At 33.6% G+C, this 22,551-nt stretch overlaps 2 protein-coding genes across 14 annotated transcripts; both read left to right on the top strand.

Moving 5' to 3' along the window:
• The first annotated feature begins 5,919 nt into the window (after positions 1-5,919).
• LOC141609484 (putative E3 ubiquitin-protein ligase ARI8) lies at positions 5,920-9,964 on the top strand. Its single transcript, XM_074428535.1, has 15 exons — positions 5,920-6,022; positions 6,136-6,260; positions 6,861-6,972; positions 7,103-7,193; positions 7,295-7,461; positions 7,548-7,652; positions 7,771-7,853; positions 7,941-8,045; positions 8,167-8,251; positions 8,336-8,425; positions 8,546-8,593; positions 8,875-8,946; positions 9,053-9,155; positions 9,256-9,379; positions 9,555-9,964. Exons 5-15 carry the CDS (start codon positions 7,366-7,368, stop codon positions 9,796-9,798), a joined length of 1,155 nt encoding a protein of 384 aa, XP_074284636.1. The 5' UTR covers positions 5,920-6,022; positions 6,136-6,260; positions 6,861-6,972; positions 7,103-7,193; positions 7,295-7,365; the 3' UTR covers positions 9,799-9,964.
• A 652-nt stretch (positions 9,965-10,616) lies between these two features.
• On the top strand, positions 10,617-20,326 carry LOC141606729 (putative E3 ubiquitin-protein ligase ARI8). Of its 13 annotated transcripts, none has more exons than XM_074425997.1 (20): positions 10,617-10,843; positions 11,329-11,459; positions 12,347-12,487; positions 12,881-13,219; positions 13,328-13,562; positions 15,153-15,388; positions 16,639-16,763; positions 17,022-17,133; positions 17,256-17,346; positions 17,528-17,688; positions 17,777-17,881; positions 18,133-18,215; positions 18,303-18,407; positions 18,495-18,579; positions 18,666-18,755; positions 18,887-18,934; positions 19,037-19,108; positions 19,209-19,308; positions 19,409-19,535; positions 19,828-20,326. In XM_074425997.1, the coding sequence occupies exons 6-20, from the start codon at positions 15,176-15,178 to the stop codon at positions 20,063-20,065; spliced, it is 1,755 nt and encodes a 584-aa protein (XP_074282098.1). In that variant the 5' UTR covers positions 10,617-10,843; positions 11,329-11,459; positions 12,347-12,487; positions 12,881-13,219; positions 13,328-13,562; positions 15,153-15,175; the 3' UTR covers positions 20,066-20,326. The 13 variants fall into 13 exon arrangements, with proteins under 13 accessions (XP_074282098.1, XP_074282094.1, XP_074282090.1 ...); XM_074425993.1 differs by having other exon boundaries at positions 14,733-15,388; XM_074425989.1 differs by having other exon boundaries at positions 14,692-15,388.
• The last annotated feature ends 2,225 nt before the right edge of the window (positions 20,327-22,551 follow it).

Here is a 22,551-nt window from a genome sequence, read left to right as displayed (position 1 = left end):
CATTCGTATATATAGTTAACATTTATGGTAAAACAATCTCGAAGAAACATTCGATCTCTAAAGACAAAATTTCTATAGATATGTAAATTCACCTTATATTTTCTCGACCAAATAACTTACTCGAGTCTCCATGCTTACCATTTTCATAATTAGTTTTTAAAACCGGATCCCTAGAACGGGACTAATAGTCAATAATGATATGTAAAGTCATAGTTAATTAAATTTAAGTGAACGACGTAAAATATATATTAACTAAACACATCAATTATCATCATCATATTAATAATTCGACTTATTACAATACGTCAATTATCGTCATCATATTAATAATTCGACTTATTACAATGTTACTCTTACATTTTAATGAAATTAAAGACAAGTAATATATGCATGAAAAGATATTTTCATCTTCTTAAAACAAAACAAAACAAAAATCATACTTTCTCAATTCCACGCATTCACCACGTAGTGTTTGATTAAAAATGGTGAACAATCAACCATTTTACCATATGTGACAATAATATCCGATCTGATACAATACCCAAAATGCAGATTTATAATTTAATTTGACCATCACAAAAATGAAACAAATTAGCCTATACACCAAAAATTGATGCTAGTACGTGTATCTCCTTTCAAATTTATAAGAAAATCGTCCGAATTTCCGGTATACAAATCTCGTTTGAGACCGTTATATACGTCTATAACGACCCTTTTACATTCGATGTAACGATAAGAAAGTCATCCAAATTTCCGTTATAGACAATTATCGTTTGTGATCGTTATATAGGTCTAGTATAACGACCTTTTTTTACATTCGATATAACGATAAGAAAATCATCCAAATTTCCATTATAGAAAATTATCAGATCGTTGTATACGTCTATAACGATAAAAAAAATCATCCAAATTTCCGTTATAGAAAATATCGTTTGAGATCGTTATATACGTCTATAACGACCTTTTTCCATACATTGTAACGAGAAGAAAATCATCCAAATTTCCGTTATAGAAAATTATCGTTTGAGATCGTTATATACGTCTATAACGACCTTTTTCCATATGATATAACGATCATCTTAAAAAAATTCAAGATCGATTCACCGTATTACATCTTAATAATTCCCTATAAAAAGAGCCTACTCTCAACCACATTTACTCACACATTTCACAATCCTTTCTCTCTACTCCCTAAAAACCTTGAGCACTTTTTTTCTAGTTCTTATTATCAAAGTAATTTTTTTTTTAACTTTTTTTTTTCTCAACCATAATGGAACAAGTTCAAGATTTAAAAATGAAAGGAGTTAGTGTTGTCGATGAAAACCAACCCGAAAAAATGGACGTCACTAGTATCGTCAACGATAATCAACCCGAGAACATGAACGTTACTAGTACCGGTGTCAATGATGATAATCAACCTCAAAATGAGGTTGAAATTGTTCAAGACGAGGAGGAGTTGCCTGATGCAAATTCTTGCTCAGACGACGACAGTTATAATGATGACGATGATGATGATGATGATTGTAACGAAATTGATTATGAGCTTCTTAACGAAATGGATGAAGTGCCTAGCCATTTGAAGGTAAGACAAAGGAATTTAAATTATATTTTTTTTTTTGGCTTAATTATTGTTCATGCATTTTGTACCGATAAATAACGTTATTTTTCATTTTGCATGCATGTTGATATTAAAATGTGTTAAATTTGAAACGAAATATATACAATTCCATGTTTAAGTTTACTAAGATCTAAACGTTAACGTACATCAATAAGTTGTGAAAGGTCGAAGACGACCTAAAAATATTTTGATAGGGTTACTTAATTCAATCCTTGTTCCTAGTAAATCTTCACCTATGAAACCATTGCAATTAAAATTACACAAAATTAAGGGGGTGTTTGGTTTGAGTAACACTAATAACGAAATGAAAGACATTTTAGTCTCGGTAGGGGTGAGCATCAGTTCAAAATTGGATCGACTTGAAGACCGAAACAAATATTGAGGTGAGCCAAAGGCCAGACCTAAAAGGTTTGGTTTTGGATCTAACCGAAGGGTCCTATCTTGGACCGAAATTTATACTAATATTTCATTTTTAATTTTATATATAATAATTAAAATTTAATTTCGTTAAATTAAATAAACTAGTTGATTAAATTATCTTTAGCATAAAGAACCATCAAAATTAAGTTTGTAATATTCTCGTGAAGATAAATATTTGCTTAATTAAATTGCGAAAATTAGTCCACAAGGCCGAAAGTCCGAAACACTTAAATTTCGGTCCATTTGGTCAAGACCTAAATTGTCTGGTCTTGGATCCGACTGATCGAAAACTGAAACTTCAAAAAGTGTGGATCGAGAACTTAATCTAAATGAATCCGGTCTGGTTTTGGTAGTCCAAACAAAATAGTTCAATCCGATCCATTTTTTGGTTTCAGTAGTCCAAACAAAATAGTCTGATCCGGTCCATTTTTTGGTTTCGGTAGTCCAAACAAAATAGTCCGATCCGGTCCATTTTTCCGGTCCAAATCTAAATTTACTCAACTACGCCTAGTCAAAACCCCCATCTCTTCCACGACCCCACATGTCATAAAATTGGAGTATTATATTACCGTGAATAATATTCAATATTGATTTAATTATATAAAGATATAAATTAATCAACAGCAATATAAAATAGAGTAGAGAGAAAGATATAGCCTGGATCGAATTGTGTTAAGTATTTTCCTAAGATAGATAATGCCCCTATCTACTGCATCAGTTACCAAATAATGCATTACTCTTCCAAGATATGACAATCTGTTGGATACCTTCAGTAGCAACAAGAAGAGTCCCCAAATTAACAACCGTCCAATGCTCAGTAATATAATTAGTAAATAATTTGATTAACATATATAAATATTTACAATATATAAGAGGCAAATGATAGAGAACACAGTTAAGAGATTTCTATTATTTAGCAATATACTTCGTATCAAGGATAGTTAAAGGGCATCAACAATAGAGGTTTGTCAACAAAGCTTTGTGTACTTTTTAGAGGTTTGTTGACAAATTTATCTATTGTTGGGAATGAGGGTTGGGGTTCATAGATGAGAATAGTTACAATTTTGTATACAGGTTTGTGTTTTTGGTTCTGAGTGATAGTGGACCTCATGTAGTATACTTTTATTAGGTTTGTCTATATTTAAGAGGGTTGTCTATTGTTGTATTGAGGTTTGCTGTTAGAGAGATTTGTGTGTTGAGTGATAAAGCATTAGGCAAACCTCATTTGAAGTTTGTCTATTGCTAATGCCCTTATACGCCTTCGTTCCATGCTCTTATTAGCCAAACATTTTGTTATTAAGTTTGTCCACAACATACCCAAATCTTATACCAATTTGTTTATACTCTTCTATTATATACTCCGTAGTATTTTTCTTATATGTTAGAAGTACTATATATAAGAAGAGTAACATATATGTTCAAAGTATAAGATTTGGTTATTCCTATCGGGTGGAGAAGGCTAATAGCAACATAAAGTTTTGTTTTAAACGGATCATACTTTCTAGTATATTCGGTATAAGATTGTTATCTTACTAGCTAACGTTATTTTCTCTTTATTTGTAACCTCTTGTTATGGTAATTAGTGTAGATCCCGCGCAAATACGCGGTAAATATAGGCCTTTTAATTTTTAGTGCATTAGTTATAGATTTTAGATTTATATCTCACGAATTTTTATAAAAAATAATTAATATTAAAATAAATCAAAAGAATTGAATAATTCCATGAATTGTGTTTTTTTATGAAAATATTTTAACTACATCAAATTATTTCAAAAAAAATTCTTTTTCCATCACGAAATTAATAATAGGAATACAGTTGTTATGTATAGATTATTTTAAATGGAAAATTAGCTTAATAAATGAAAATCTAATTTATTTCAATATATAAGTTTGAGCACTTTGGAGTGAAAACTTTAGAAAAGTTGTATTCTCTTAGTATATAGGAGGATTTATATTTTTTAAATTTGCACCTCATTAATATTTATCAGTTCACTCCATTGTATTTTGATATGAAACAAAAAATTAAAATGAAAAACTAATAAAAAAATTTATTTAAGTTGTGAATTTATTTGAACGAATGTTTTTTTGTCACGAAGCTAATAGTAAGAATGTGTCAAGTTATTCCCTACAGTAATAGTTATTACATTACTGAAAAATTTAGCAACTTATACTTTATAGTTTAATATTAATTTTATTTTATTTTAATGAAAAAAATCATAATTATGAATTTATTTAAAATATGAGAGTTTATTTATAAGAATATATTCATTGAAAAGATAATAATGTAATGAAAGAAAAATTTATTTATTACCTTATTTAGCTATATGCTTTTTGGAGGGAAAACTAAGAGAATTTTTATTCTCTTAGTAGTAGGAGGATTGTGTACCCTGAAATGTACTAGGGACTTGTATATATATATCCTGATACTCAATAATCAGGATATATATACAAGTTCCTAGTACATTCTAGGGTATACAATTACCATAACCAGAGGCTACAAATAAAGAGAAAATAATGTTAGTAAGATAACAATATTATACTGAATATACAGAAGGAATGACTTGTTCTAATAGGATTATATTGGTCTTTTCAAAAAGATGGATTTTTTTACTATTTTGGAGTGGAATGTAACCACAATGATCTAACTAATTTTACTGTTTATAGTAATCTGTTTTCCAAAAGTGATCACGTTTAACTGTAAAATGGTCTCAAAATATCATCTTTTTAAAAAAATAAAGTGACTAATCTTAAGGAAAACCAACTGTAATAACAAAATGTTTAGGCTACTAAGAACGAACTTCGAAAGCGTATAACTATCCTCGATATATTGCTAAATAATAGAAACCTCTTAATTGTGTTTTATATCTTTTGTCTCTTATATATTGTAAATATTTACGTTTGTCAAACAATTTTACTAAATGTATTATTGAGCATTGGACGATCGTCGGTCTGGGGGGTTCCTCTTGATGTTATTAAAGAAGTCCAATGAGCAACATATTGTCATATTTTGGAAGAGAAACACAGTATTTGGTAATTAATGTAGTCATGAAGGTGTTATTTTTCGATCTCAAGGAAGCGCCTAACGCAATTCGACCCATTCTATATATTTCTCTCTATGCTCTTTTATATTATTATTAAGTGATTCATATCGTCTCTATATAGTGAAATCTATGTTGTAATATTATGGTTGGTGGTGTTGAGTGGTGACGGGTGAGTGAAGATAATTGGGAAATGCAAATTATTGTTTCAGATGGACCATTTTCGTTTTTTCAAAAAGACGGAATTTTCTGACCATTTTGGGTTGAATGTAACCACAATGCATGGTCCAGCTAGCTATGCTAACTTGTTTTCCAAAAGTGATCACATTTAGCTTAAAATGGTCACAAAATTTCTTCTTTTTGGAAAATCAAAACGGTTCACCGTAAGAGAGAGCAACTAATAGGAATTGATAGGGAAAAGGGTTTGGAAACCCATAAGAGGTGAGGAAATAGATTTGGGGGAATATATATCGGGATAACGACGTAAATACATACCTGAAAATAGGTAAAGTGAATGATAAACAAACATTAACAAAGGGAATGATTGAATGAACACTTATTATTCACTCCAATGAAAACCAAACACTAAAATCACTCATCTACAATAGATGAATAACATTATAACTCAGGAAAATGAAAACCTTAAAAATCAAACGGTCTCTAAGACTTTTGTTTGATTTTCAATCTAGATTATTAAAACTGATTTGACCAGTTGACTTGTACTCGATGTGCATCTAAGCAAAAGATCTGAATTTGATTCGCAATCCAAAACTGACCTAATCCCATATTATCTTACCCGAACATTTATTATCGTCACAAATTAACCCTAATTAACTTGATAAAAATACAACCAATGCAAAACCGGATCCAAAACTCTCTCCAACGTAAATTCTTGTGCAACAATGACGAACTCTAACTTACCGACCCGTACTAGACCTGATTTATTGTTAAGTCGAATTATTAATCACAATCTTTTTTTCATACGGAAAATTCAATTTTGACCTAAAATAGTATTTTTGATTTTTAATCAATTTTTTTGTATTTTCGTATGTGTATTAGGGTTCCTACAAGATTGTGTTCTTGAATGAAATCCGACAGTACCAAGAGGAAGATGTCAACACTGTACTCAAAACTCTTCCGATTTCAAGAGCTGAAGCAAAAATTCTTTTACTACACTACAACTGGTATTTTACTATTTTACCGATTCGGATCATCTCCATTACCTCCCCTCTCCATTTCTTGAATTCAACGGTTTAGATTATCGATTGGAGCGATTTAACGGTCACAAATAGAAGTAATGGATGAGATGTGGATGAGAAATAATAAATAATATTAAATTATTCTTTTGTTTACATTTGATTAGAATATCCGTCACAATAAATATAAAAAGTAAACAAATGACTGAGACGGAAAGAGGTTGCATTTCTTTCCATATTAGCTCCGGAACCATTGTAAAACTTAAATTCTAGTTTCAGACGGTCTTACATTCTGCTGTTATTAATTAGAGCGTCTCACAGTCACACCGTACCACATTATTTTAAGATGGAGTTATTGTGGACAATAGGACTGAGGAAATCCGATCCCCTTCCCGTTGTATTGTTCTGCCCTGGTGGTTCGTGCCACAGAATGTTTATGTCATACATATAGTCATATAAGACCAAAAATGGAAATTTATCTTAATATGAGACGGTGTCGCAGAATATTTATGTTAAGGGACTGGGGATAAACTTATATGTCAGTTTTTGTTAGTTATGCATTAAACTAAGCAATTTGTTATATGGTAGGAATGTTCAAGCTGCCACTGAGGCATGGATTGCAGACCCAAATGGTACTCGAAAGGAAGTTGGCCTCCCTGAAAATCTTGCTACAGGACTGAATTCTCGCGCCACAAAAGATGTAATAGTCTTATACTCTTATCGTCTTGCTTATAGACAGCATATTGCGAAATGTTGATTTATCTGAACTGTTTAGGTTGTCATTGATCATAATTAGCTGATAATTTGAACTTATTTGGAATTTTTGACAGACGACTTGCGCAAAATGTTCAGGGATTGCTGCTGAGTATCCGTGTTATGATGCATTTTGCAGTCATAAGTTCTGTAATCCATGTTGGCAAGGTTTGCTTTGACTTGTGACAGTCATTAATTTCCGTTCATTGCTGTTCTTTAACGAGAATTCTCATATGAGACGGTCTGGTGATGATATTACTTTCATGCAGATTTAATCAAGAAATCACTTATACACCACTGTCTAATAGTAAGATGCCCTGTGGAAACCTGTAATGCTATTATGAATCCGGATTTGGTACGTCTGTTGGCCTTGCAAGGTGATCAGACACTCTACTCCAGTCTTTTCGCGAGGTCTTACTTCACCAATAACATTAAGGTATGATATATTTCAACCGAATGTTCATTTATCTAGGAAAAGATAAAGGATGTTCCGTTTGGTTTATTCAAAGCAAATTTATGCAGGGAAAATTGTGTCCTACACTTGGATGCAATCATGCTGTACTTGTCGAGTCTGGTAAAACAATATCAAGGTTCACCTGCAAATGCCTCTTTACCTTTTGCTATAGGGTAAGCCTTCTTTCATTCCATTTCATTATGTCTTGCAGTCAGTTGTCTCACATAAGACGGTCTTATTTTCGGGTTAGCTTGCCTTATTTACACACTGAGGATTGCTTTCCTTTTGCAGTGTTTGCAAGAATCCCATGAACCGGTTAGCTGCGCAGTTGCTAACTGTTGGGCTGCGGAAACTGTAAAGCAGACACAAAACTGGTATCTAGCTCACTCTTTCGTCATTAGTTGACTTGTTAACCTTATTTTCTTCCGATCTTAACCTAATCACGGTCTGTTTTCTCTTAGGCAAGCAGTGTTTCTCAGAAACTGTCCAATATGTGAGCAGTCACTGCAGGTCAACGGAGAGAACAAGCATATGCGTTGTCCATCCTGTAACTATCACTTCTGCAAGTAAATCCACACCTTTCTTCATTTCTTCAGTAATTTCGCCAGTAAAAATTTACTCGGAATCTCGGATCATCAACTATATAATACAAAGGTTCAATACTTAAATACTGTCTATATATTACAGAACATGCCTTTGTTCTTGGCTGGAAAACGGTCACTGGGCAGCTGATTACTTTACGCATATATGCACCGAGGTGAAGCTTATAGAGGTAACTTTCCATGCTCTTAGTTTTTGACTGATAGATAATTATATCATTGAAGTTATTACTAATGCACCAGTATTTCTGCCATAGGTCGCTGAAATTTCGGAAGATCGGGCAATTGCATCGAAAGAATTGAATAGATATCAGGACACTCTCGAACACTGGCATGATATTGATAGGGTAACTAACTTGGATCTGTCGTCGTCAATTCATGGATATTTGGTATTAGACTAACTAAGATATTTATTAAATTCTATTTTTGGATAATGACTTTTAATTCCGTTGTTTCTTCCCTTACAGGATCAACACCAAACCCTTGGGAAACTTCTAACACTGCAACTTGCAGAGGTAATACTTGACACACTCCCATTTTTTTGATATATTTAATAAATATCTAATGACATCTGATTAATCCATCTGTAATCTGTAAGTCTGTTTTTACTCGTCAAACGAGTTACTGGTATCAGTCAGAAGTACCAAGGAGGGGTCAAATCGAAGATTGGGACTTCATTGCTAGCTATGTACAGATTTGCATCATGTCATATTGCGTCTAGATTCAGCAGGATATCATCGGTACATTAACTAATTCATTAAGAAATCCGCGTAATTTTCTGTATTTCTGACTGCAGCTGAAAATCCTGGCTGAAAAACAAGGCCTCCAGCTATCTGAAACTTCATTTGTTACAGATGTGTGGCTACAGGTAAATTTTAGTAATAAGACGATACATATCACGAAGCAAATATACAATATTTTATCTCACCGAGGGTTATCTTCCTCCTTTTGACTGTTTTGTATCTTCCTTGCAGATAGCAGAATGCAAACGAGTATTCAAGTGGGCGTCTGTGTATGACTATTACATCCTTGCATTCAAGGATAAAAACAGGAGGTCTCTCTTCGATGACTTATCAAGTAAGTTCTTTCTGATGTTGTAGTCGTATGAAATACGAGTATGAATTAATGTTATGATTTGTTCATGATTTTTATATGGAATTGTTGCGTGGCTGCGCAGGGCAAGGAGCATATGTGATGGCACACCTGTGTACTGTTGCTAGTGAACTGAGAAAGTTCATTGCTACTGATGCACCAGCTGCAGAATTCCAAGATTTCCGTGAAAGACTGTGCTTTAAGTCGAGGTTTGTCTTAACTCTTAAGTATAGCTCAAGCTTTTACATAATTCACATCATGGACCATTCGGAAACACCTTCTTTGAGTCAGTAAAAAACGAGTAGCGTAACATTTGACATTTATGTACTGGTAACTCCGTAGATTTGGAATTAAGTCTGAGTTAAATTTCATGACTTGAATCAGTGTGGCTAAGAATTTCTTCAAGAACATGGCGATTGCTATACAGCGTGGTTACACAGACATGAAGGCTCTCCGTACAGTGCTTTGCTCAAGGGAGTCAGTACAACGAAGGCCTGCAGAGGAGGATGTCGGAACCAGCAGCCGTGTGACAAGATCAGCTGATGTAACAAGCGAGTGGATTTGTGAACACTGTAGTTTTCCAAATGACAATACTGCTGCCAGAATCTGTGTCATGTGCTATCATTGATTAAGCTGAGAAGGCCAGAAGATTGCTCTTTAATGCCTTATTATAGTTCTTAAACCAACAGAACTACAGAAGTTTACTTTTTTTCGTTTCAATTTACAGTACAATGAACAATTTTGGTTGAGTTCTTTGCTCCTTTTTTTCTCTATGGATTGAATGAAATAATTTGCATTTTCATGTATTAATATTTAATGGTAATTCCTAATTCTATATGTGTTTGTGTTAAATTGATAAATTGGCTATTTCCAACTCCATTACCAGACAATACCAAAGTTGTCTGATGTGAGTAATAAGGGATTCTATCTCTTAAGCAAGTGGTTACGGTGTTCGATTTCTGACTATTGCGAATGAAAAGGTCGAACTTGGGAGGAGTGTACCCATTAAGTTGTCTTCAGTACCTTGAAGGAGATTGCCGCGGTTGTTGATAGGATATTCCTGATCAACACCAAAAACAATAGAAAAATAAAATAAATACCTCCATTACCTAAACAATACAACAATTGTCGGGATTTAAGAGTAAAATGGGTCGAATAGCGGACAAGTTTTTATAGTTTCTACGGAGTAGGCATTTTGCTTCTGTCTAATCTATCCTATTTGTTCGTTTTAAGTTCAAGATAGATATATCTGTCTTAAACAATAATTTGTGTATTCAGCTTAGCTAGTCTTATGTAAGACGGTTTTATACAAATACGTAGTACTTTGTAGAAGAAATCCCAATCACAAGAAAATTATGCCCAAGTGTAAAAGTAAAAAAGTACTTATCAAAAAACCGTCTTACCCCATATTTCCGTGTAAGACCGTCTTACACAATTATTTGTTGTATTGAAATAGATTTATGTTTTCTTGATTTCATTTACTCACTATTTGTAGTGATTTAAGTCGCAAATAGCTCAAGTTCAAAACTTTCCCTCCTTCATAAGCTCATCATCATCTTTCCCAATAAGACCAGAAATTTGATCATGTTTATGTACTTAGGAAGTGATTACGCCTTCGTCGGCTTCGCTTTACGGTTTCACTAATCGAAAGAGGTTATCAATTCTTCATAATGGTGTGAATTTCTCTATCTTTCTCTTAATATTTATTTATCTTGGTCTTTAGCATGAATGCATGATGCTTTTGCTTAAATTTGTCTAATTGTTGTTAAAGTTTGGATTTTTCCTGATTTTGTTTGATGGGTTTTGTTGGGTATGTGTTTAATTTTGGATTAATTATGAGAAATTGAAATCCTTCATGTTTTATGTGTCTCCCCAATTAAGATCAGTAAATTAGGGTTCAATGCAGTTCAGAGAGGTATACAGTAAATGAAAAACTTGTTTTTTTTTTGGTATCTGTAGTTTAGTAAGTGTGAAATGGATCCAAAAACGCGTATCTAGCTCGAATTAATGCTCATTTCTAATCGGGTGTATGGGTTGTTTTAAACTTGTTTCGCCCTTACAACCGTCTTAAATAAGAATTCACATTTATACTTAGCTACTTCAAGGATTGTTTTGTGCTCCATGGGTTTATTGTGTTCTTGGTGTGTTGTTTGTGTAGGCAATTCTTAGAAATGGAGGGTTCATATGATATTGTGGAGATGTTTAGAAGGTTCTGACTTTAAAGATGTTAAATGAGGCCCTACTGATTTACTATGCTTTCTGGTATTTCTGAATCGTGGCGTTGATTTGGTAAGTTCTGCTAAATTACTATTGTAGTTTGGATTGTGTTTTGTGTGGCTTTATGTGTGTTAGCTTTTCTTTGAAATATTGAATGTTCGAGAGTTAGTTTAGGAGATGGTGATTTCGAAATGGTTTGCTGAGTGCATTACTGTGCTGAATTGGTAATATGTGTATAGCACGTAACTTGGTTAGGGTGATAAGGATTTTAGTTCACGTCAACTTCATTAGTGGTCTTCCTTATACATATCCCTGCTTATACAAGTAGTGAAGAATGGGAGGCTTATTGAGTCATTGGCAGTTCATAGAGAATTAGGTCTCCGATAGGGCATTTCAGTTCTGCCTTGATTAACACGATACCCTTATATTTACGCAAATTTGGATGCAATGTTCGGAGTGTCATAATGATTTTTGCGATAAATAACGTCTTAGTGTTGAATCCTTGGCCTGTGCATTATTGTAGTTACTAAACACAGCACATATCATTTTACATTTCCTGTTGTTTGCATACAACTTGTTGTACAAAACCAAGACATTCCTTTCAATCGAGGAATCTAACAGACAACAAATTTTGAAGTAATTATGGGAAACTGAAATCTCTCATGTTGTATGCAGACGGCCAATAGAGATCATAAATTAGGGTTCGATGCAGTTCAGAGATTATACACAAAATAAAAAACTTGTTCTTTTGGGGTGTGGTGTTTATGGTATTAATAGTTTAATAAGTGTGAAACGGATTCAAAAACATATATCTAGCACAAATTAATGTGTGTTACTAATCGGGTATATGGTTGCTCTAGACCCGTTTCAACCTTACAATCACCTTAAGTAAGAATTCGCATCAAGGATTGTTTTGTACTGCATGAGTTTATTGTGTTTTTGGTATGTTGTTTGTTTAGGCAATACTTAGAAATGGAGGGTTTCATATGATTTTGTGGAGAGGTTTGAGAAGGTTATATCTTTAAAGATTTCAATGTGTTTTGATGCCCCTACTGATCTTACCCTGCTTTCTGGTATTTCTGAATCGTGGCGTTGATTTGGTAACTTCTGCTAAATTACTATTGTAGTTTGGATTGTGTTTTGTGTGGCTTTATATGTGTGTTAGGCCTGTTAGCTTTTCTGTGATTTATTAAATGTTCGAAGTTAGTTAGTGTAGGAGATGGTGATATCGAAATGGTTTGCCGAGTGCATTACTATGCTGAATTGGTAATATGTGTATAGCACGTAACTTGGTTAGGGTGAGCAGGATTTTAGTTCATGTCAAACTTCGTTAATGATCTTCCTTACATGTATGCCTGATTATACAAGAACTGGAACAATGGGAGGCATATTGAGTCATTGATAGTTCATAGAGAATTAGATCCCCAACGAAGCATTTCAGCCCTGCCTTGTTTGACACGATACCCTTATATTTACGCAAATGTGGATTGCAGAGTCTGGGCCCTAATGATTTTTGCATGTCCGGAGGTTGGATTCAAGATTTTGCCTAAAAATGAAGGTTCTGCTCTATAAAGAACATTTTATCCTTGACATGTGGCGATAGTTTTAGTTACAAAGCATAGATCATATCATTTTACATTTTCAGATAGTTGCAAACAACTTGATCTATGAAACCAAGTTCCTTTGAAATCGAGGAACGTAACAGAAACAGACTGATGTATTGTGTTTATGCTGTGACTGAAAATGGGCTGTGTGAGCAATTTTGTCTCAACTTGCGTCTGGACTGCAGAGGTGTTAATGATATTGCTGAACAGCTTGACAAACCTGAAATGGTTGGTGGAGCTGACATGCTTGGGATTGCTACATTTCTTGAGATGTTTTCCTTTTTTCTTTTTATCGTACGTGGTTTAACTGATCAACGATTCTATATGTGCATCCAGCACTGGTAAACTTCCAGATGAAAGAGAAGACAATTCCTCAGATGATGATGAAGAAGACTTTCAGGAAAAAATTATTAATCACCAGAGACAAAATTTGGTCTTCAACACTGGCCCAATAATTCCCAGTAAGCTGATAGGGTTCTGTCATAATGCGTACCCCACTCATATTGAAGTTTGGATGAGCATACTGATCTTGCTGTTCATTATTGTCTTCCTAATTATAGGCGTCAATTTGGTAAGTTCTGCTGAATTGTTATTTGCAGCTTTGATTGTTTTTTTGAGTTGCTATATTTTGCCTGTAAATGTGTTAGCTTTTGTTTGATTGACATTTTGGCATTTCAGTTCATAGATGATACCTAGAAATGGTTTGCATAGGTTCTCATTTTCAGTCTTAGGTGCATTACTGTAACGTGCATTAAAATCTGGAAGTAAACTAATAATGCTGTGTTGGTTGTATTTTGATTGATTGTCGTGCAGGCATTGATGAGGAGTCATGGCAGTTGCTCTTTTAGTTTTCTGAATTGACACTCTTAAGAATGCTACCATCAATTAAAACCAATTGATATTGCAAAACGTAGTTAGGTCGAGCCAATCTCATCAATTATAATAGTAATCAGCAGATGTTGGCTGACATAGCTGGTAAATCATTAAGGGATGATATACAGGCTAGAAGCTCATCAAGAATAAAATTGCCCTATGGCTCCGTTTAGACCAATCATATAGATATTATTGCAAGTATCGCACAAATAATGTACTAAATTAAATTTACGAATTGCTTGACAAATGACTTTCTTCTTAGGTAATTGTTATTCGTTTCATAATCAGAATTTGAACAAACCTCATTTAGATGGGCCTATTATGCTACGATAACACTTAGATATATAGTTAGTGTTTAAAGGAACTACGTAAACATGGAGCTAATCGACATCGTGTAAATGTAATATTATTAGTATCTTGTTGTAGTATTATTTAACTCAACACCTTTTAACTCACATATTTATAACTTTTATACTTGAGATTTTAAATTTGCATTTCGAACGTGACAAATGTTCTGTAACGGTATTTTAATATATAGTTAGGCTTTATGAGAACGTCATTCACACAAATCTAATAAAAGTCGTATAAATGTGATCATAGATAGTACATATGTTACTTGATTCCTACGTATATTTTCTCGGCTATGGAAGATTTTCTTAGTTAGTGTCTGAAAACGGTTTTTATAACGGAACTAGCATTCTATTGTTGTACAGATTTTTATTAGTCGTAAGGGAAAAGCTGCTTAACCAAATGTATCGATTATAGTTCTCTGTATTAAATTATAGTTAGCTCATGCATAATTCTTTTTCGTATTACTTTGGTTTCAGTTTCCCGGTCCATTGTTCACCTTTTTTATTCTTTGTGAAAGAGTATTTTAATCAAAGGTAATATTATTGGAACGAAAGGATTATTGATAAAACTGCAACATAATCGACAGATTGACCTTGCGTAACATCAATATCAGGTTCGATACATTACTCTAAAAGGCTGATTTATTATTATATTTGATCACCACTAGATGAAGAAAAAGGTAACATTATGCAAATAAGTTACTGGCGGTCTCTTTTGTAAGGCTGGGTTCATGTATATTGAAAACTTGCATATAATATATCCTAAAATGGTTCATTATCTTTCAGATTTGTAAGAAAATCATCAAATTTCCTAATGCAACTAATAATCCACTATAAGAAGAGCCCCATTCTCCACCATTATTCACACATTCCACAATCCCTTCTTTCTGCTCCCTAAAAACCCTTGAGAGTTTAAATTTCTTTATTGTCAAGTCTAGGCTTCCTTCTTTCATTGGAAGAAATGGAGCAAGTCGATGTTAATAATGTTGAGGAAAACCAACCTGAAAACATGGAAGTTGGTAACATTATTGACGATAGCGAACCTGAAAGTCAAGATGGAGACTTGCCTGATTCATCTTCTTGCTCTGATGATGACAGCAGTGATGATGACGATGACAGTATGGACTTGGATGATGGGGCTAGTGACATGGAGGACTTGCCTCGCTATCTGAAGGTATGAAAATGAATATACAAATTCTCGTTATATTATAGTTATTTATACATCCTCCCTTTTTTCGTGCATGTTCTACCTATAATTAACGGTTTCTTTTTCTACTTTGCATGTCTATCTTAAAATGTATTCCTCGTGGAGCAAAATCGATAAAGTTGTGTTTGTAACTACATGTGTGAAGTTGTAGATAGTCGATTAAAGGCATCAAACCAATTAAGTTATTAAGTGTGTCAACATTGAGATGGAAAAGAACTGCGCCTTTATACTTCCATAAACTAACTTTTTGTCCTTTTACGTAAAGATTATTTTGCACAAAATTTTCGCTCCTAGGCTTGTAAAATGTTCCGTGTTTTACATTGTTCTGAAATCTGCGTAACATCATATTGGATCCATGTTTGTCCATGCTATATGTCTGTAACTCATTTTAAATAAACACTCATTTATAGCTGATAACACTATATTGGCGATGTGATTATTTATTTATTTATTTCCTTTAGTTGTTTTATCTTTGCTTTCCTAGGGGATTAAGGTGGCTGTTTTACATTCTAAATTGTTTGGGGGGTATCAACTGTCAAGGAGTGGTAGACGTTTGAAGTCTTTCAGTCAAGGTTAAATCAGTCGAGGAGTATTTTAAGTTCCTTATATTTGGTTAAATTATTATTAGGTGAATCCATGCACGGGTCTGATTCGATTCTGTTATTTCAAGGTAGATTAGATCTAGTTTGATCAAATTTTATTACGTCACTATCAATCTGCTCACGAAAATAATGCATGTATCATACTGATAAAAGAATCTACAGCAATTTCGTAAATCGTATCTGATTTTAGATCATGTTCAATTGAATCAATTTTCAAATTTAGTTGATCGAATGTTCAAGTCTAGATCACCTTTGCCAGATTTTGGGGGTGTGTTTCGACTGAGGGTTTAGAACACACGAGTACACAACAATGTTTCCATTGCTCTATTTGTACAAGTTTTGAAACGATTTGCTCAAATTTTAGTAATGAATTTTCGTATGAATGCTAGGAACTTTAATTTGATTATAAGTCCTTATTTATTCGGATCTGGTGGATCGGATGTTTGGATCTAGATCCGTTCTACCAGATTCAAACGTTCACTTTTCTCTAATGAAGTAGTGTTCTTTTCTTTTTTTTTTTTTTCTTTTTTTTTTTTTTTTTTTTTTTTTTTCTGTGGACCACCATACCATTAGCCCTTATGAACCCTCAATTTTGTTTTGTATCCTCTTATGTAGGGCACTTACAAGATTCTTAGCCTCGATCAAATACGAGAATGCCAAGAAGATGATATCTCAAATGTATCCAGTGTTCTGTCAATTTCAAGGGCCGAAGCAATGATTCTTTTACTCCATTTCAAGTGGTAAAATACTGATGGACCATTTCTGATTTTTACTTCTTTTACTTATATTGTAATCTGTTCTTTGGATTATGATTAATAAAGCATTTTGTTACCATGTGTTTCCGTGTAAACCTGGGGTTGTCGACTGATTTTTAACAATCTCATTTTTAAAAGCATTATGAATGATAAATGTAGCTAATGCAGCAATTAAACATGGTTTTTTCTCAAGTAATACTTCACATTAATTATGAAAAACTTAAGTCACATCTTATGTGGCAGGGATGTGCAAATTATCACTGAGAAATGGTTTACAGACGCAACCAAAGTTCGAGCACAACTTCGCCTCATTGAAAGCCCTCCTATCAGCCTTGGTTCTCCGAGCACAATAGATGTATGAAATCTTGTCAATCGGGACGTCTTTATGGACCCTCTTTCCTGAATTGTAGATGTAGCCTAAATCTTCAAGTTATCGTGGGTGATAATTAGCTGACATGTTTGCAATTGTTTGGACAGATGACTTGTGAAAAATGTTCGGCCCATGTTCCTGAATATCTGGGGTCTTATATATTTTGCAGTCACAAGTTCTGTACCACATGCTGGCAAGGTTTGTTTTAACTTGTGATTCTCATTTTTTTGTAATCATCATATCTATTTTTCGTCCACTGCAGTTCTTTGTCACAAATGCTGATAAAAGTTATATTACATTAATGGGTTACATACTTACATGAGACCATGTTTTAAGAGAGTGATACATAAATTCTCAATAAGACATCACGATTGTGCAGAATTTATCGGGAAATCACTCAGAGATAATCGGCCAATATTAAGATGCCCTGCAGAAACCTGTTGTGCTGCGGTTAATCAGGATATCATAAGTTTACTGGTTTCAGAAGCAGACCAGAAACTTCACAACAGTATTGTCCTGAGGTCTTACCTTGCGAAGAAGGTATAAAATCCTCCAATTGAATGTTAATTATATCATGCAATAAAGAGAGATTGTTTCTTTTGGTTTTGCTCATAGAAAATCTATACAGGGAAAAAGGTGCCCGACGCCGGGCTGCAATCATGCTGTTCTTCTCGAATCTGGTGACAGTATCTACCAGTTTACGTGCAAATGTCATTATAGCTTTTGTTACAAGGTGAGATTCTTTAATCGAAAAGTCTACGTCCTTCATTGAAATATTGTTTTGACTTTTGATTGAACTTGTAAAGATCCCATTAATAATATTAAATCGTGAAAATATAGAGAAATGATGTACATTAATCTCATCAAGAACTTGCGCAATTTTACTTACAATTAGCTAGATTGAATGGTGTATGGCCTTTTTTTCCTTCTTTCGACGCTTAATGATCTCAGTTACACGAAGGAATGATTGCTTTCCTTTTGTAGTGTTTAAAGGAGGCTCATCACCCTATCTGTTGTGCACTGGTTGAAACTTGGAGAAGAGAACCTCTTAAACAATCTCGAAACTGGTAATTTGCCTCATTCTCTTGCATTATTAGTTAAGTTAGCCTCATATTTTTGAGATCTTAAACAAAATCGTGATTTTTTTCTCTTAGGCAAGTAGCATATATAAGAAACTGTCCAAAATGTAACCAGTCACTGGAATCAAAAAGTTGGTCTAAACAAATGCAATGTTCAGTTTGTAGCTTCAACTTTTGCTGGTAAATCCACAACTTGCTCTATTTATTCAGCAAAAATGTACTTGGATCATCGACTAAACGAGTTTCAATAATTTAATGTTTGTTCAGGACATGTCTTGGTTCCTGGTTTGAGAATGGCCACAGGGCCGGTGAGCAATATAACCATATATGCCCTCCAGAGAATCTGAGTGAGGTAACAGTCCGAGAGCTTAATTTTTTACTAGTCAATAAATCACTTCTGCTATTATTAATTTACCATTCCTTTCCAATCTGCCATAGCTTGCTGCGATGGAGAACACTCGGGCAAAAGCAACAAATATGTTGTTAAGATATCAGGGGTGTTTCACCCACTTTAGCAGCCATGATGCGGTAAGTAACTTGCATGTATTTTCATCAAGTCTTGGTTGGCAGTCATTAAACTAACAGAGTAGTTTGTTAAATTAGAGTCTGTGTAATCCTCTCTCTTAATAATCCTATATTCTTTTGTTTCTCCTTTACAGGATCTAGAACAGGTTCTTTTGAAACTTCGAACAATGCAACATAATGAGGTGATGCATAAAACTTTTCATGTCTATGATACATTTTGTCCGATAGTAATTACTAGGTAACGGACAAAGACGCATGATTTTTATCTGTATTTCTGAGTGCAGCTGAAAGTCTTAGCTGAGAAACAAGGGATTCCCCTGGAAGAAGTCTCGTTTGTTAGAGACGCGTGGTTGCAGGTGAGTTTCATTAAGAAGACTATAAATATCATAAAACAATTAATACCTTATTAAGGATTATCTTCCTCATTTTGACCTTTTTCTTATGTCATCCTTGCAGGTCGCAGAATGCAAGCGAGTATTCAAGTGGGCATGTGTGTATGAATTTTACTTCTTTGTATTTCAGGAGGACAGGAAACCTCTCTATGAGAACTTGATAAGTGAGTTTCTTTCTGGTGTTGGAATAGTACATAAATAAAATGAATTACTGTGAGAATTTATTCACGACTTTTTGTCTTAAATTGTTCCATGTCCGTGCAGGGCAAGGAGCATTTGTGATGGACCAGCTCTGTATTGTTGCCAGTGAGCTAAGAAAGTTCATTGGTACTGATGCACCACCAACTGCCCAATTTGAAGATTTCCGTCAAAGGCTTGTGTTTAAGACGAGGTTCGTATCGAGTGTAGTTTAACCTTTTTAAGATTCACGATACAAATTTTGCCCTAATTTGTACTTTCCAATAAAGCCAAAGACCAGGTTAACGATTCAATGTTAGTCGGCTTAGGGTATGGTTGAAATAACGATTCCATGTAATTATCATCATAGATCATTCGGAAACACCTTCACAAAAAGTTGAATGCTGATGCCCGGGTTTTTTGTGTTAGACAAAAGATGAGATAATAATGTACCCTTGACAAATCTGTAGTTTCACTAACTTAATGTGTTGTATCACTTGAATCAGCGTGGCTCGTAATTTCTTTGAGAACATGGAGACTGCTATACGATGTGAATACCTAGACATGGAGATTCTCCGTTTGACAATTTGCTCGAGGGAATTGATTGAAATGAAACCTGCAACTGATGTCGGAACCAGCACTGGCGTGACTGAATTAGCTGCTAAACCAAGTGAGCGGCCTTGTCCACATTGCAGCTTTCCGAGTGACAATACTACAACAGTCTGTGTCATGTGCTATCATTGACAAGGATGGAGAAGATCAATCAATAGCTCTTATACCAGAGAAACTTTCCCTTTATTGTGTTTCCGTAGTTATTTTACATCATTTTCTTGAACTGCAGAACTTTTAAATGTTTTTCCGTTTCCTAAGTTGTTTTATTGCATTTTGTTTTCTTTCAAATAATGAACAATTTCAGTTGTACTTGGTACTCGTTGGCCGTTACGCCTTTTCTAATGATACTTGCACTTGTTGAACAAATGTTTGAATGTGATTCTGTTGAGTTTATGTAGTGTGTCAAATTTATGAAATTCTCATATTTCTCTGTATAATATTTGCATTGTTTTCTTATGGTCGGATTTAGAGCATCGAGCAAATAATTGTTCATCTTCGGTTTCATTATCGACCAAAAGATTATTGAATCATTATATCATTATACTCCCTCCTATCCACTCTTTTCTTCCCTATTTCCTAAAACGGATTATTCAGGTTTTCTTCCCCTTTCCTTTTTGAGAAAGTTTTTATTAATATTATACTCTTACCTTTTTCCACTCATCAAACCCCACTATATACTTTATTAATATTTAATTCTAATTATTCCTACCTCTCTCCAATAACCAAACCCCACCCATCTCCTTTATTAATATTTAATCATAATTATTCATACCTCTCTCCAATTACCAAACCCCACTCATATATTTATCAATATTATACTCCCCATCCTTAATCTCCGTGCCCACTTCAAAGGGGAAAAAAAGGATGGATAGGAGGGAGTATTGAATAGCATCCGAGCTAATAATTTCATTAGATCATTTACAATGAAAAAGAGGTTAAGTAAATAACCGAAATAATATTAATCAAAATAACGAAAGAATATTTATCAAAATGTCTCTTTCTCTTATAAAGCCTTTTACAATAACAATTGCAAAACCGTCTTCTATTTACCAAAATAATCTACCTAGTATAAAAGCTAGGTTTTTTCTTGGCTTCCCATTGGTTGATGGAATTGAAAACACTTTTTTAGGTAGGGACCACCATGATCATTGTAACTATTTAATTACTCTCTCTCCTATGCTTCATTTTGTTTTGCATTTTTGTTTCTCTTTTTCAAAAGTGCACAACTGAGTTCATCGTACTTTGAGGAAAAAAATTCGGAAAATCGGAAAAATATAAGTCACTTAAATACAAATATATTAAAGAACACAAATTAGTAAGAAAAAAAAATTTAAAAAATATAATTCAGACTTGACCTTATTAAGATAAACTCATTAATTAACTGGATTAATAAATACAACTCAGAAACAACCTAATTTTTCTTTATAATCAAATTAGTAAGACATAATAAGAAAATATTAAATACTATATTTATTCAAACCTTAGTGAAATAATGTGAATGCAATGAGATAGAAATGAGGAAATAAAGTTTTAAAAAATTATATTTATTCGTTAAAATTACTGAATCTGAAAAAAAAAAATTAAAAACTTGAAAATAAAGTAAGTTTCCAGAAATTTTCGAGATTTCAAATTAATGGTTAGAAAGAAAAAAATTAATTGTTACGTTAAATAAGAAAAAAATCAGAATTGTTTTGATAAAAAATTAAAAAAATTATTGAACCTGAAAAATATGGCCAAAAAACTTCACCTACGTTTTTTTTACAATTGAAATCGAAGAATACAAGAAAAATTTATGAAGGATGAGAGGGAGAGGGGAGAGAGAGAGAGAGCATAACTGCGAGATTAAGAGTTCAACTGGCGCACCAATAATCTTGAAGAGGCTATAGTGTTGAGGTGAGACGGAAGTGTAATGAGAAGCAGGTGAAATATAAGGCGGCAGGATTTTGGCAGTGGTAGGGTTATATGTTTTACACTTTAAGGCAGCAAAATTTACGAAGAATGCGGGTACATGGAGATTGGAGGGTTATGAGTTGCATGACTTATGAATATGGGAGGTTATGGGTCAAATAATTGGGTTTATAGTAATTTTATATTACTTAGAATAGATTAAAAGTAATGTTGACTAAGCCATGTATTAATTAACATTACTTTTAATCTATTCTAAGTAATATAAAATTACTATTTGAACCATATTCATGCAATTTGTATTTTATGTATGGTGTTAGGTTTGTCTCCGGTTAGACTCCCTTAAAATAAAAGTATCCCGCTTTAACATTAAAACGGGTAAGTACCCATCTCATTTTAGCATATAAGAGAAATCTAAATCTTTTACTTTGACCGATTCTTATTACTTGACCCAGTAACCTTAAAACGGCGATACACGGGCTATAGATCGAACAATTTGGATTCCACGTGTATTATTATATGGTTATTTCTGATATTATTTTTTTTATATTGATTCACATCAAATCGCCTGTAAATGAGCTTAATCAATTCATTATGGTTGCATTTGGATTATGCAAGTCGGGTTAATTTAGATTACGTTAAACAGATTAACCATGTCAGGATAAAATACGGGTAAAAGTGAATAGGGGTCGAATAATAGTTAGAATACGGGT

The sequence above is a fragment of the Silene latifolia genome, chromosome 10 (assembly GCF_048544455.1).
Source record: "Silene latifolia isolate original U9 population chromosome 10, ASM4854445v1, whole genome shotgun sequence".
NCBI classification, from domain to species: domain Eukaryota; kingdom Viridiplantae; phylum Streptophyta; class Magnoliopsida; order Caryophyllales; family Caryophyllaceae; genus Silene; species Silene latifolia.
This window is presented reverse-complemented; position numbering and strand designations above follow the sequence as displayed.